We start from the raw sequence: 16,447 nt of genomic DNA, 5'->3' as shown, positions 1-16,447 counted from the left end.
CCAATTACTTGATCCCATATGAGGAGAAGAACTCTTGGAAGTTTGAGGAAGGCCTCAAATTTCAATCATAGGATATACGAGTGAGTTGTGGGCTTTCAAACTCAAAATTTCTCGAAGTTGGTTGATAAGGAAACCGTGTTTGAGCAAAGCCTCAAGAGCAGTGCAAAACTTCAGAAGCAGAGAAAGAGGTCTACGACACAAAGGTCCCATTCTAGTGAGGATCAAAGACCACGGAAGAAAAGGAATGAAGGGAACAACTCAGGCCAAAGACAAGTGCACAATCAATAGAATAAACCTTGCAAGTCATACAATGTACTACACTTTGGGAAATGCAGAAGGAAAGTTGGACAGTGTTTTCGATGTGGTAATGTCACCTCATCAGAGATTGTCCAGGGCAGTTAGATGGCAGCAAAAATCCCAACTCGCTTCAGAGGACCGATCCAGCAATACAGGGTGACAATCAATGCAATACAGTGTCGACCCTATTTTATGCACTAACCCCTAGAGAGACTAAAGACAACAGCAATGTGGTTACAAGTACTTTGCTTGTCTCTCCAAGAATGGTACAATGTTATTTCACTACAAGGCTACTCATTTCTTTATTTTAACGGATTATGCCTATGCCATAGAAGCTGAAGTGTTGGATAACAGCTTGGCGGTATCAACCAAATAGCGCATAATTATATATAATAAGGTTCTTTGTGGGTGTCCAATCTCTATTGAAGGAAGGTTGATACTAGACACTAGAAAATGATTTTTGTTAGAACGTGCAGCAGAGGCATGCTACTTAGTAATATGATGGTTTATAATAGATCTTGTGAATGAGTTTATGCTGGGTTGATCATGTTGTAGTACGAATTTATGGTCATTAATGGGTAATATTTGAGGAGAAGGGTAGGTGACTAACGTGTAGAATGGAATACAAACTTGAAAGTTGAGGCTTAGGCATCAATTGTGGGCTGCTCGATGGAAAACGTGAAAGTAATAATCATAAGGATCCATGGTGTTGTAGAACATATCCTTATAGAATTGAAGATTTTGGATATATGAACTATATCTTAGGATGGCAAATGCAAGTACTATTTGAGGAATTGTTCATGAGCATACTTTGAAAAATGATGCAAAGAAGAGTATAGTAAAATAAGAAATCAATCGCACGACACAAAGATTTATATGTTTTGACAACGTGCCTATGTCCACAGAGTTGCAGAGGATTTTATTATCTTGAGAAATGACAAAATACACTTTAGGGCGAAATACACTATTCCATATGACTATATTTTTCATCATAAATATATCTATAAGGTTGTACGACAGAAACCCTAATTTTACAATTATCGTTTATTCGCTCGAGCGACATGTGGTATGAGTGTCCAGTGAACTCTCTGCTCGAGCTTCGTTTAGCAACTTGTCGAGCAAACTTTCTGTCGAGCGACTTATTGCCCAAGCCTGCGCTACATGGCCCAAGTCCCATTGAAACTCCATTTAATAATCGTAACGAATCCTTATCAGTTCGGGTCATCAAATCGAGCCACTACAAGAATAAACCTGACTCTACAAACTCAACAGAGCACATATGATGAACATGTGGAAGTGGACTTGGAGATTCTTATAGCCCCTACTAAATTTTGAAGACAATTTTTATAAGGGGGGATTGTAATGACTCGACCTTTGTTAAAACCCAAGCCTAAATTTTTTAAACCCAGCCTGTGTAGGAAAAAGAAAAACAAGAGAGGAGGAGGACCTAATACAATGTCGTTTTAGGCTAACACTTTTTTAAAAAGAAGAAGATGATACCCCAATTTTATTGATAATCCTAATTTATGGCAGATGAATACCTTATACAATAGGAGCTTGAGGGTTACATTTAGAATCCCAAAATCAAGATCCTAGAAATTAAATGGAAATGATTAAAAATAATAAAATGTTCACAAATAGGAATTTATATAAGGAAGAAACAATTAATGCCTGAGGTTGAGAATACTTGCATGATCCAAAACAATAAGACCAAGCATATATTTAGGAAGTTGAAAAGGGGAAGGGAAACTTACCGTATTACCATATGCATTGAATGAGGCAAGACTATCAACTAAAGCATTGCCCTCCTTATAAACACAATGGATTCTAAAAAAGAAATAGTTTTTAAGATGCAAAATATCATCCCAAATATTAAAAAATTTCCAAGAGGGTTGTGAACTGGAATTAATCCAATTAACCACCGAGAGTCTGATTCCATAATAACATTTGACACATCCAATTGGTAACATAAAAGCAAGCCAATCTTTAAAATTGAAAGCTCATAAAAAGTGTTAGTGTTTGTGCCCAAAAAAAAAAAAAAAAAAAAACCTAGCAATAACAGAGCTATTAGAGGCCCTTAATATGCCTCCACTGCCAGCAAGACCAGAGTTACCTTTAAAAGCACCATCATTGTCAAGCTTGAGGGTTCCCATGGGAGAGGGATCCATTTCATAAGGAAATGTTTCTTGGCCCGTTTGTTTTCAGAGATGAGATGAGATGAGATGAGATGAGTTGAGATTAAAGTTAAAAAGTTGAATAAAATATTGTTAAAATATATTTTTTAATATTATTGTTGTTTTGGGATTTGAAAAAGTTGAATTGTTTATTTTATTTTGTGTGGGGATTTGAGAAACTTGTAATGATGAGGTGAAATGAGATGAGATGAGATGAGATGTTTTTAGAAAACAAACAAGGCCTAGTTCTAATAGTGGTACTTGAAATATGAAGAGACTCGAGGACCGAAGCATTGGAACGAGACGATAAGGCATTTTTGTTCTTTACAATACATCATCAAAACCCATTTTTTCTACTTTAACTAACGAATTTTATAATATTTCATATATCATCTTATTTATTCTTTCTCTATTATATTTAAATATTATTTCTTTCTTCATTTTTCATTCATTTTAAATATTTTTCTAACTATCATTAAATTGTAATATTCTCAAATATTTCAATATTTCTCATATATTAATGTGAAAACAATATCTTTCTGTTGCCAAAATGATGTCAAAGTCCCAATATAAAATTAGAAAGAAAATAAAGATGGAAGAAAACTCTTTCATCCTTTATTTCTGAACTTTTTACCATTTTATCATGTTTTGAAAATTTTCTAACATGACTATTTTTTTTTATTAAAATAAAATGTTCTAATAATATTATAAACTTGTCATGTTTTACAAGAAAGAGTGGAAATGTGAGAAATATAAATAAAGATTAGGAAAGAGAAAAAAATGATAAAAAAAAATATTTACAAAGATGAATAGTAGATGTTAAATGTAGAGAAGCACTTTAACTCATATGTAGTTGATATTGACTTTACATAATTTAATGGAAGCCTTATTTTGACATATTTTTCTCAATTTTACAAAAAGTTACAAAATTGTGAAGTCATTGAGAGGACTCACTAGTGTGGATATTTTCAAATCTAAGAGCATGCCCATTGAATTAGTAATCCAAAAAGTTAAAATTTGGCTAATATGTCACTTTTTAGTTATTTTGCTCTCTATAATAATAAAATATTATTATTTTTATCATTTATTTTTTAATACATTTTTTTAATTTCGTAAAATATTTTTATATTTTCATTTTCATAATCTTCAACAATCTCCAATAATCATTTTTATTTTCATCTTCACAATCTAACAATCTATACAATTATATAATTAATATAAAATTATGAAAAATATTAAATGCACTTAAAAAATAAAAAATTTATTTCTCTATATGTAAATTATTGATATATTGAAAATTATGATATTTGAAATTCAAAAACTTTTGTTTCCTGACAAGTTGAATTTCAAAAGAAAATTTTTTTTTGGATAATTAAAAAAAAAACTAACAAAATAAGTACTGTAAATAAAATTATAAGTATACCTAACACTACTCTAAAATTATATAACTTTGCTATAGTAACAAGTCATATTTATTTTGGCTTTGCCTTTACTGTAATTAATGGTAACATACTAACGTTACTAAATTAAGAGCTCAAGTGTCATTTAGCTAACCAATGGGTTGCCGTAACCTGGGTTTCCCAAATCTTCCAAATAACGACAGGAGACAACAAGCGGGTGGGCGAGAGGCTTAAACCCTAAAACCCTAATTTTCTTCCCTAAGCCCTCTGACCCGACGCCTCTCTCTCTCTTCTCCTGCGCAGACACCCCCTCCCCAACGCTTCTCTCGCTGCCCGTTTGCCTCTCTCACAGTAGTTCCCTCACTTCTCTGTGATTGTCGCTCGCCGCCGCACTCAGCTCCACGCTGTCCGTCTCGGTTCGTGCCGCGCCGCTCTCCGCAGTTCAGTTCCGACCGCCGACACCGTGAAGCTCCGCAGCACCAGGCCCTTGTTTCCCAATCCCGACACTTTCTTTTCTTTCTCTCCTCTGCACCTTTTCTCACCGTGGAACGTCCAGCGCCGCCACCTGTCTTTCCCGTCGCCGATTGCAACGCCGGTAAGTCCTCCATCCGTATCTCTTTCGTGCTCTCATTTTCTCTCTGTCTGTGTCTCACTCGCGATATCTCTCTCTCGTGCGCTCTCTCTCGAACTCTCTGTCGACGTCTCACTGTGTCTGTGTTAGGCTGACTGCGGCGACCGACAAAGGTCACGGGAGCCAGCGTGCGGCACCACGCCACCAAGGTATGTCTCGGTCTCTCTCTCTCCCGCTCCCGCTCGTCTGCCTTGGTCACTCCCTTGTCCGTCTCGGCTTTCCCTTCTCCCACTCAGTCCGGTTTTGTTCTCCCGCCATGTGTTTCCTAACCATCTCGAACTCGGTTTTGATGTTGTTTTCAATGTCTCAGAGCATCCCGAAATTCAATACACAATGCCGCCACGCCCTCGACTCTGATCGATCACCACTTTGAGTCGAGGAAGGTACCCTCTATCTCTACCCACGCTATTACCCTTAGTTTTCTTGACTGGTTTTTTTGGTGCTACTGGAAGATTTGGTTGTCTATGTTGGATGTTGGAATTGTGGTTTGAGTAATTTCATGGCTTGGTTGATGTTGGAAGATATGAGTTGTTGTTTTGATGTGTCGGGAGTACGAATGTAAACGTGATGCGTGTTGGAATGAGATTTAAGTGCATTGAAGGGGGTTGGGCTAATCTATTGGTGGAGTAGTGTTTCCGGACGTTGTACTTGGGCCACTATAGAACCGAGGCACCATGATGGACTATTTTTTTATGGGTTTATATTGTGCTATATTTTTGGTAATAGAATTTTGTCAGTTAGGTTGGTTTTGTACTGGTACAGGTTATTAATATGTTAGCGATATCTTCCTGGTAGGTTGTGATATTTCTACCCATTCGGGTTCCAAGCTTAGATAGTATTATACTTCAAAAGTTAGGCAAGCAGTGCTCCTATGTTAGACTTTGCCTAAAACAAACTAAGGTTGATTTTGTAAAAAACTTGCATATTTTGTTATGAAATAGCTTTGGTTATTTTTTACACTAGTATTTTTATCTGAACTTTGAAATCTGACATTTTATCATGACTAGTCTAGACATGAGCAATTTATGCACTCTATCATATTATCTGATTTTAAGTGACAGGAACGAACTCCTTGACCATCCAGGTACGGGGCATTACACCATGGACTTGAAAGTGAGGGAGCTCCTCAAGGAGGTCCGGCTTAACTACTCGCCTGCCTTCACCAAGCTCGTTGATGACACCATTGCGGCCATCAAAGACGCCATCGATAAAATTCCTGAAGACTTGCTGGTCCTTATCTTTTTCTTTCATTTATCTTTTACAAAATCCTAAGTCAAATTTTCTATAGCTATAATAATTACTAGTTGAACTTGATGATAGCCATTAATGAAATATGGGCAGGTTACAGCAGATGAAGCTTCTGGTTTCGTCCGGGACATTGGTGCGGACAAAGTTGAGTTCAAGTTTAAGAAGCCAAAATCTATCGATGCTGGTGGCAGTTATGCAATGCAATGCATGGCGAAGCCTGATATAAACGTCGATCTTTTCATTCGGTTGCCAAAGGTATTTGCAACTCTAATCCCGTAATACATATATGTGTGTATGGAAATACATTATTTGTATATTTTTTCATTATCGGTGGAAATATAGGTGTTAGCATTATTTGTCAGGTTCATCATTATTGTTGCTTTGCACAATGTCAGGATATAAATGTCAATTTTAAGATATTGTAAATGTGAGAGCGTATTACACACTACTCACTAGCCAAATTTCTTCTTTCAGGAGTGTTTTCATGAGAAAGATTATTTGAATCATCGGTACCATGCCAAACGATGCCTATACCTTTGTATAATCAAGAAGTACTTGAAGTTATCTTCATTAGTTCGCAAGGTTGAATGGTCTACCCTCCAAAATGAGGCTAGAAAACCTTTATTAGTTGCCTATCCAGGTTTGTTTTTTCTGTAGTGCACTGCTGCACCTAATTCTTGGAATTTTGGACTGAACAAATGCTAGTGGCATTGCAGCTATGGAGCTTGTTGAAGTTCCTGGGTTTTTTGTAAGGATAATCCCTACAGCAAAATCACTGTTTGACATCAAGAAATTGAACCTAAAGCGGAATAATGTCCGTGCCCTGAATCATGGTTGTGTGTTTTCTTCAGTTTTAATATGTTCTCATCTTGGAGATGTTTGATGATGTCTTTACCCAAACTGGCTGACTATTTATAGATTTTCTTTTTTCTTTGTCAAAGGGAGTATTCCTCAGGCTACACCGAAATACAATAGTAGTATATTGGAAGACATGTTTTTAGAGGATAGTGAAGAACTTAATAGGAAAAATCTTTCAGGAAGGAAGGAGTTTGGAGAAGCTTCAATTTTATTGAAGGTATTATTCCAGAATACCAATGTCATTTTAACAATGTATTTAGTAGCTTTGTGTTGGGATATGGAAATATTGAGTTTGTCTTTCTGGTATAGGTTTGGGCTCGGCAAAGATGTTCAATATATGGTCATGATTGCCTAAATGGATTTATAATTTCTGTCATATTGTCATACCTTGCTAGTCAGAACAAGATTAACGCTTCGATGAAGGCAATGGAGATTTTTCGTGTTACCTTGAGCTTCATTGGTACATTTAGCTTTTCTTTTCACCCTTGTTTTTCAGATTTTTTCATTTTTGTACTCCGAGATTTGTATTTTTAATGGTTGTTATGTACGCAATGTGAAATACATTCAGGTATTAAATTATTCAGAATTGAACTTGAAGCTATGAGATTGACATTCCATTTAAATTGTAGAATTGCAGAGTGTATGGGATTAGGTAACTTATTTTTATGTAGCTCTATGGACAACACTGTAATTCTTCTCAAGGTTAAGGGGTGCGTAGTATTGATGAATATTCTGGCAGGTGTAAATATTGTTCAAGAAAAAGAGTTAGGTTATTTAACTGTTAATCTATGCTTAAAAGCAGTTTGTTTGTTTTGTTAATCAGGGTTGAAGAAATTTAAATTGGGTACTTGTTGCCAAATTGGAGGATGTTAGTCAACCTGGCAGATTTTGTATTATCTTTTGTGATATTTTTGTGTTTCTTGTTGCTAGTTTTTCTCTATTTTGGTTACTGAACTCGTGCTAGTTAATTGCTTTACCAGGAAAGAAAAAAAGAGGGGAAGGGGGGGAGGGAAGAAAAAGGAAAGCAAATTTCAATAAACAGTGTTATTGAAGAAGGTCAACTTAGCCTATAAAGTTTTTATTGCTGTTTTGCTTTAGGCACTATCTTTTCAATAAAATCCAGAAAAGCCAATATGTTTGTTCTTAGTTACTGCACAAAGGTCAATATGGGAGGAACAATGCAAAAGAATGCAATGGAAGTGATGATTTACATTAAATGTTAAAATACTATGATTCTGAATACTTGATTGAGGTCATGCATCTATGAAAGGAAGTTTCCTAATATGCATCTCTTTAACAATGCAGCCTCTTCAGAATTATGGAGCCGTGGGCTCTACTTCAAGCTGGAAGGGCAGAAGGCTATTCCAAAGGAGGTCTGATTACTTACTGATTGTATGATAAATGAAAGAAAGTATGTTCGGTATCGAAATAAATTTAGAATCTTTTAGAAAAAAATATTCAATTTCAATCCAAACATCTTTTAAACACTAAACAAATTTTCATTTCTCAAAAAGAAAAACAAATCAGTTAAGCATTAGACTGAATGCTCATGAAAAGAAAAATACACAAACAAAAACATCTTGCACAGGAACCTAAAAAATTACATCTCACAAAACTTATACTAAAAAATGTGATATTGCTCTTCCATCATTGTTGTTTATGTATCAGCTATGAACTTTGGAACTGCAGGAAAGGATGCCGTATAAAGATACTTTTCCGGTGGTTATATGTAATCCATCAGCAGCCTTCAATCTAGCATTCCGCATATCAAGGATTGGTTTCATTGAGGTATTGTTTACCAGGACACTTGACTTTTGTTCAATATCTGTTATGTTGAAGATGAGAATTTGGACTTAATTCTTATAAAAAAAATATTAAAGATGAGATTTCTTTTTCACATTTTCTTCTTTTTGAATCATATTGAACTTAGTGAAATGCATGTATATATGTACAATTTTCTCAACATTTCAGCTCCAAGATGAAGCTGCTTTGACACTTACATGCTTAGAGAAATGCAGAGATGGTGGATTTGAGGAGATTTTTATGACCAAGGTTGACTATGCTTCTAAATATGACTATTGTATGAGGTAAGACTATTTAACTAATACCTCGAATGGGTTGCCAATTATTGCTTCGTAGAAAACTTATTGAAGGATGGAATCTAGAAATAAATTATTCTTTCTAGATGTTTGTGCTTTCGATTTAATAGTGGAATTACGATATTAGGCTTGAGAGCTGAAGGTTTTGTTTTATTTCATCGTATCAATAAAGAAGAGTGCATATTTTTGGTTTGTAGCATGCTTTTCTTGTTATTACTATAGAAATGTATAATTTCATGACGTTTATTAGGTGGTAATTTACCCTAATATTTGTGCCGTGGACTAATATGTAGCATCTTAATCTTTTTTCCTGGCCTTAATGACATGTAGCATCTTTATCAGTTTGAAAGTAAGTGTTCCATCGATCAAAAAAAGAAAGAAACTGTTCCATCGATATTATTTTTCCAAATATCGAAGTAGATTTTCTCCCAATGAGCTCAAACTCAAATGTGACCTCATCATCCAATGTGAATTGGGTGGAGGGTGTGCTTTTGGGTTCACGTCCCATCAATCTCGAATAATAAAGCTATACCTCTTTCTGTTTACATGCATTGTTTTAAGACAAGCTGTTGTGAATCAAGTGTAGGCTGTTGAAAAATAAATTTAGGCAGGTTGTCGACTTGCGTAGTTTCAAAACTTCAAGCACGAACCATTTGTCAATTTAGAATATATACTGCAGTCAAAATGAGAATGTTAATGTCGATGATTGTAAATACCAGGAGATATAGTATAAGGAATGAGGATATCTATTCAAATATTAGGTGATACCTATTCATAAAAAGATGAGGGATAATCGCCTATGTAATGATTCAAGAAAAGCGCAAGCCAATCTGGGCCTATTCTTCAAAAGGACCTATTGATGTTACTATTGGAACCCCTTGGAATCATTAAAAAGGGCAAGGATTTCTCCCTTCCAACATATGGGATTCCATTCACCACATCCCTGTGCTCAATCTTGGGCACTACAACCTAAGATGGTTTAACTATGTACAACAAAGTTAGATAACTACAATGGTTAGAATGAGTGTTATCTAATTTAAGGAGGGGGAAAGGCTGGAGATGAGAAATAACGAAGTTAAAAATAGTGATGGACATGATAAATCAGAAGGTGACCTAGATTAGGAGTAGATTTTATAGACCTAGCAAAAGAGATAGATGTTGATGATGGATGCAATTGAGTCGCGCCCATTTATTTCATAGAACGACTTAGTTGAGTTGACTATATCAAGGATGGAATTTGATTGAATGGTGGTGTCTGGTGGTATTATACCTTGGGTTCAAGTTTCCTTAGGAGACTGCAGCTGAGCTATGCCTCATCTTATTATTATCTCCTGTAGCCCAAAATTGCCTCTCTTAATATTTCTCATGTTGTATGGGGGTATGTATTTCATGGTGTTCAAGTTAGAATACTTTTTGTTTGGAAGAAACTGGGATTTTGGAACTGACACATCTCTCCGAGTTACAGTCAGTTATCCTTCTATTGGAGTAAAATAGCCATTAACAGAAAGCTAAGAAGTCAGATGGCCCCTATCCTAAGAAATCATTAATTAAGATTTTAACTTCAAGCATACAATGAGCTTTTTGTTAAGAGTGATGAAGAAATAGGATGTTCCCTTCATGATGATAAAAATTGAGGATAATAAGTTCAAATAGGAAAATGATGATTTATTCAGCCCTCAAGTTCACAAAAGTCAAGCAAATGACTACTAGGTCTTCTGCATGTTTCTTCTTTGGAAAATGATCAACCTACAACTCTCTTATAACTCTTTGACAAAATTACCATTCATTTAATATAGAGTTGTAAAAGAGTTGAAGGTATATCATCACTCTTCTTTAGTACATGTTTGTTCAAATTTCTGGTGGAAAACCTGAAATTAAATTCTTGGAAAATTTGGCAGGCTGGTATTGAATTGATTATTTTGGGGGCATTCACTGTATGGTAGACCACTTACCCCTATAAAATAAATATAGCATACAAACATTTTGAGGATTAATATTTGACATAGCAAATAAACAGCTTATAGTTCAGAGGTTTCTCTAAATACCATTTAATAACCTAAAATGCACACCTTTTCTTTCATGTAATTTCTTGTTCCCATGTCTACAGTTGAGAAAATGTTTTACACAGTGCATTCTTGTTACTAGTTGCGTTAATTGAATAATTGCGGTGGTTGCTTGCTTAGCATTGGTTTAGTTGCACTATATCTTTGATGCTCCTTCACATTTTTTGCTTTTCAAGATTGAACTTGAAGGGGAAAAGTGAGGTTCATGCATCGGGATTTTGCATGGATGATGAATGTTGGAGGCTATATGAGCAGAAGGTGTATACTCTTCTGAATCAGGGGTTGAGTGATAGAGCAAAAATGATTCGTGTAACATGGAGAAACACATTTTCAGGATGCAGTATTGAAAATGTATGGAATCAAATTTTATCTTTGATACCTCTTTCCATAGATTAATTATGTCTTTTATAACCATTTTCTAATTAGCTTGTCGCTGCAGGGCTTGTCAATATTTGATAGAGAGCCATTACTCATTGGAGTTTCAGTGAGCTCTTTGGAGAAAGCTTTTAGGGTGGTTGATATTGGTCCAGATGCTGAAAATAAGAATGAGGTATTTCAGTTTTTTATTTTTTATTATTTTTGGAGAGGGAAAGGGGGATAGGGCAAATTATATCTTCTGATTTGTGTGTTGATTTTACTCATTTTCACTAGGCTCTCAAATTCCGGATGTTTTGGGGGGAGAAGGCTGATCTTAGGAGATTTAAAGATGGTAAAATTGCAGAAAGCACAGGTAAGACATTACACTTCTGTTGGCGCTTAATTCAGTTTAGTTCCTTTTGGATGATTTGAAAGCCCTTTTAGCGTTTGGGCTAATATTAATTGTCAAGACAATAACTCTGATGAATTTGTTTTTCTAATTTCATAGTATGGGAAAGTGAGCAGTGGACAAGACATCTCATTTTGAAAAGAATTTCTGAGTATGTGCTTGTGCGGCATCTTTCCTTAACAAAGGAGAATATTGTACATATGGTGGATCAGCTTGATTTCTCACTGCTTCATGGTGTTAATGGTAATGATATTGGGCACGAACTTCTTGTAGTTTTTGTGAGTTTCCATGTTCTTTTCAGTGTTGGTAAAGCATGCTTAAGTGCAAACTGCCAAGGCAAAGTGCATTTGCAATTGCAAAATCACGTGCTTTTTGACACTTTATATATATATATATATATTTATATATAACTATTACTTTTGTCTGGACCATTAATTTAGATGAAGTAGATGAGGAAGATGATAAGGGTTACAAATCTTTTGATAACAATGATGATGGTCCTATGCATAATAATGAGATGGTTATATACCTTAGAACTGCGTTATAATGCAATTTGCTTATGTTAGCATTTAAGTCAATACCTAAAATTATTGTGCTTGTTTTGGTCAATTGCCTTTTGGGTATATATTGATTCAACATGTACCTTATTTTGGTTATGGCCATCAAATATTATGTGTATATTTTGTAAAGCACACGATAATTATATAAAATTCTATGTTCAAATTTTTTATAGTTAACTGATCACTTGATTGCATGTTGCATAATATCCTAACAAATTGAGTCTATGGGCCAAATATGTTATTTTCTTGCTATTTTTCAAGCTTCCGATGTTTTTGATGGATATTTTGTTATCATGCATTATTTTTTATAACTTGTGCACTTTACTTCAATCATATGCGCGCTTGTGCATTGTGCCTAGACTCTGGATGGCGTTTGTGCTAGTGTGCCTCACATTTTTGCCAACGCTAGTTCTTTTTCTCTTAGAACTGTTGTAAAGATGAAATGTTATTTTTTCAGATCCTGTATCATTTTCTGGAAGTTTGCTTGGAGCACTTGAAGTTTTAACAAAGCGCCTAGGTCTTATCCAAGACATTCCGTTGAAGGTTTCTAGTGTGCAGCCGATCGACCCAGGTACGCTTTCTATAGCCGGAAAATCTCTTCATGTGTTGCTATATTTATTAAAGAGATTCTTTTGTTGTTTGATAAAGTTATGAAGGTAGCTTGGCTCAAAAAATTATGTGGAGCATTGTTTTCATACATAATTTAGTTAAAGTAACATCTTCAATCGGCTGATCTTTTATAGCCAGTTAGTCTTCCTCGCAAGCAATACTGTGTGCTTATCATTAATTACAGCTTTCAGGTTTACCTCTGTCTTCCCTCCCGAACCTCATCCATTGGTTATTGACAAGGGTGATGTTCCAAGGACACATAAGTTAATGTCATCATGCATTCAGCCTCTGGAAGTTATGATTCAGGCATGATTTCTTGTTGATCAGTCATGATTTCTTTATTAATCATTGTCATTTAATTTCTGAAAGTTATTGTTTTTTATGATATAGTTGGAAGGTTCTGGGCATTGGCCAATGGATGACTTAGCAATTGAAAAGACTAAAATTGCTTTCCTTCTTAAGATTGGTGAGAGGTGGGTCAAGCTGGGGTTTTTTTGTTCACAAGGATGCTAATATCCTTTTAACAAATCTATCTAATGATACTACCTTGGCAGTCTTCAGAATTCCTGGGGGATGAAATGTACTGCTACTGAAGATGATGTGGATGTTTTTATGTCTGGATACGTGTTTCGTCTTAGAATTTTGCATGAGAGAGGCCTGAGTTTGGTGAAAAGGGAAAGTAAGAACTCTAACCCTCACATGTATACAGGTGTGCTTGTAAGACTCTTGTGATGTTGACTAATTAAACAAATTAATTTGCAGTTGGAAGTGACCAAGTTAAGCAGGTCACTTCTGCAGACAAGAAACTTTTTGTTCGCAGTCAGCATTCTAGCATGATTAATGGATTACAGGGTCGTTACCCAATATATACTCCTGTTGTTAGGTGAGCATTTGATTTTTCATGCTAAATTATTTTTTGATAGGTAATCAATATTTTCATGCTAAATTATATTTCTAGTTTAGTCCCCAACTGTTCATAACTTGTTTTGGTTATTGGTGTAGGCTTGCAAAACGATGGGTTGCTTCGCATCTTTTTTCAGCTTGCTTGGTAGAAGAGGCTGTTGAGCTGTTGGTAGCCTACATCTTCTTAAAACCCTTACCATTCAATAATGCTCCTTGCTCCCGCATAAATGGATTTCTAAGGTTGAGTTATCTGTTCCTGCTTTAAAGCATTATAAATATTTAAGTTAATTCTGCTGAAATGCTTGTTTTGCATCTTAAATCATTGATATTAACTTAAAACTGGGACCCTTTCTTCCAGTTCTCTCTGATATGCAATCCTAAATTAATGATTGAATTAGAAACACACAAAACTTAATTATTCATTTCTATGTTGGTCAATATCCATTCTGGTGGCTCCAGGTATGGGCTTATATAATATATGGGTTGGATTATTATATCTGTGAACTATTTAAAAGTCTTCTAGGGCCTAACATTGTTTGGTTATATGCATGCCGACTTCATTTACAGGTTCCTACGATTATTGTCAGAGTATGACTGGACCTTTTCTACTCTGGTTGTTGACATAAATGATGACTTGAGCATAAATGATGTGAAAGAGATTAGTGTAAGTTCTGCATCTGAGAGAATTATTACTGAAATTATGATAATTTTAGTGTATACTTTAGAATGTGTGATCTTATTCTTCACTTGACAGCCATTATGCATGTCATTTTTTTAGGATAACTTTATGTTGAGTAGAAAAGCTTCCGAAGAAACCAAACAAAATGTAAGTGCAGTAATGTTTCTGGCTACAGCTTATGACAAAGCATCTGAGGCTTGGACCAGATTTTCCCCAAATTCATCGGTTAGCAGTTCTCTTTTGAATTGAATTTTGTAGCGTAACTGTTCATAAGTTGAAGCTCTCTCACATATATTCATGCTTGGTAATTAATTATGTCTGTTTTCCCTCCGTTGTTCCTGTTTGCTTCATAATTGTTTCAACTCTCAATTAACCCTTAGGGGTGGGCTCAAGTGGTAAGGGTTTTGGTCTTGGTAGTATACTCTTTCCAGGTCTAAGGTTTGAACCCTTGGGGGCAAACAATTTCTAGGGTCCATTGGACTGGGGAGTTTTCCTTTGAATTAACTGAGGTGTACTTACGGGAAACTCTTTGCCGAAAGCTTGTGCACTCCCGTGATTAGTCAAGACTTTGTTCCCTGATACTCGGAGCCAGTTAAAAAAATATTTTTTGAACTCCCTGTTGGCTGTTCCTCTTCCACTAAAACATGTTTTCTATTTGCTTTTGTACCCTGAAAGATTCTGGGAAGTTTTTCTCGAAGTCTTAATTTAGTCACACAGGATGGTGTTTTGTATGATAAGAGATTTTGTATAACATTGGACTGTGAGTGAACTGTTGCCATAGGGAACATTGCATTGAACAGCAGTTCCAAGATTGACTTATCTTTTAATCTTTGTCGGTCTACACTGTCCTAGAGGCACTCTCAAAACCTATATGCCTTCATCCAGCTCTTGTTATTACATGGAATTAGATTAATTATTTCATGGCTTTCCGGGCCTATTCCTCGTTGACATTTGGAAATTGTTGACTTACTAGGATCTGAAACGATTGGTGGCTTATGCTCGAAGCAGTGCAAAGTTGTTGACCAAACTCATATCACAGGAGCTGAACGATTCTTATAAGTGGGAAGTGAGTGGTTTCGTTTACTTGCAGCTCTCTCTCCCTCTCCCCCCCCCCCCCCCACCCCAAAAAAAAACCTTTTTGTGCACGTGTTGTTACAACAGAGTTTTTGGTTTGCAGTGCCTTTTCCGAACTCCTTTGAACAACTATGATGCCGTAATTCTTCTCCACAGGGACAAATTACCTTATCCCCAACGTATTCTCTTTCCTTCAGAACTAAACCAAGGTATACTTTTATCGCCTTTTTCACAAGCAGTCCTGAATTTTTGGTATGGCGAATTCTATAACGTGTGTGTCCTGGGCAGGGAAGCTTGTGGCCTGTGGCAATGCTAGCAAGTTTTTCCACCCCTTGATGTTGCCCAGAGACTTAAAGGGGAGCTCAGATGAAGTTAAAACGAAGTTATTAGTGGACTTTGATCCATTGAGGTGCTTTCTCGGGGATTTAGAGGCAAGCATTTTCATTGCTTCGACATTAATCTTTGAAGCATGGCTCTCCTATTTACATTGTCTTTTTCCATGCAGAACGAGTTCTCCAGTACATTCAAGGTATGGTATGATTCTCTGGGAGGTGATGCTGTCGGCATAACGTGGGAGAGATTTTCTTCCAAGGTATGCTTGAATCTCTCCTAAATTCTAATAAGAACATGATGTGATGTTTTGGCTTATTTAAGCTATCAGCTTATCCTCCTGAATTTATCTATTACTTACAGAAACGTGGCCGGGAGGAAGCGGGTGAGGAAGGAAAAGAAGATCCAGTTGATGTATTAAAAGCTGTTGGTGAAGTGGGCAAAGGATTTGTCAGAAGTGTTTATTTCCTGAAGGCACCAAGGCTTATGAATTAACCCTTTAGTCGTGGCCTAAAAGTTATGCGATCACATATATATGTTGCAAGTATGTTATATAGGTAAATTTTGGCCCCATTTTCCTATTGACACTAGAGTTTCCATTTTTTAATATTTGTGGATATTGCTTTTTAGAAGGAATTGATTATTTTCAATTGTATCAAGTTCAGTTAATTAAAAGTGATTGAGGTAATATTCCATGAATTTTATACAATCATAATCCATTTTTTAATGTGGATATTGTTTTTTTTTTTTTTTGGG

At 35.7% G+C, this 16,447-nt stretch overlaps 1 protein-coding gene across 3 annotated transcripts; it reads left to right on the top strand.

The window, feature by feature from the left end:
* Positions 1 to 4,056: 4,056 nt before the first annotated feature.
* On the top strand, positions 4,057 to 16,415 carry LOC108997566 (nucleolar protein 6). Of its 3 annotated transcripts, none has more exons than XM_018973902.2 (29): positions 4,057 to 4,466; positions 4,593 to 4,651; positions 4,813 to 4,885; positions 5,587 to 5,732; positions 5,844 to 6,005; positions 6,225 to 6,390; positions 6,467 to 6,583; positions 6,692 to 6,825; positions 6,918 to 7,068; positions 7,914 to 7,981; positions 8,298 to 8,396; positions 8,580 to 8,695; positions 10,947 to 11,121; positions 11,210 to 11,320; positions 11,422 to 11,500; positions 11,636 to 11,779; positions 12,554 to 12,667; positions 12,890 to 13,011; positions 13,096 to 13,178; positions 13,260 to 13,384; positions 13,468 to 13,588; positions 13,708 to 13,848; positions 14,176 to 14,272; positions 14,387 to 14,512; positions 15,261 to 15,353; positions 15,465 to 15,570; positions 15,650 to 15,792; positions 15,867 to 15,953; positions 16,055 to 16,415. In XM_018973902.2, the coding sequence occupies exons 4-29, from the start codon at positions 5,604 to 5,606 to the stop codon at positions 16,184 to 16,186; spliced, it is 3,141 nt and encodes a 1,046-aa protein (XP_018829447.1). In that variant the 5' UTR covers positions 4,057 to 4,466; positions 4,593 to 4,651; positions 4,813 to 4,885; positions 5,587 to 5,603; the 3' UTR covers positions 16,187 to 16,415. The 3 variants fall into 3 exon arrangements, with proteins under 3 accessions (XP_018829447.1, XP_018829446.1, XP_018829448.1); XM_018973901.2 differs by having other exon boundaries at positions 5,564 to 5,732; XM_018973903.2 differs by having other exon boundaries at positions 5,558 to 5,732.
* Positions 16,416 to 16,447: the final 32 nt, after the last annotated feature.

Source organism: Juglans regia, chromosome 12 (assembly GCF_001411555.2).
Source record: "Juglans regia cultivar Chandler chromosome 12, Walnut 2.0, whole genome shotgun sequence".
Taxonomy (NCBI): Eukaryota; Viridiplantae; Streptophyta; class Magnoliopsida; order Fagales; family Juglandaceae; genus Juglans; species Juglans regia.
The sequence above is the reverse complement of the archived record's forward strand: the minus strand, read 5'-3'. Positions and strand labels throughout refer to the sequence as shown.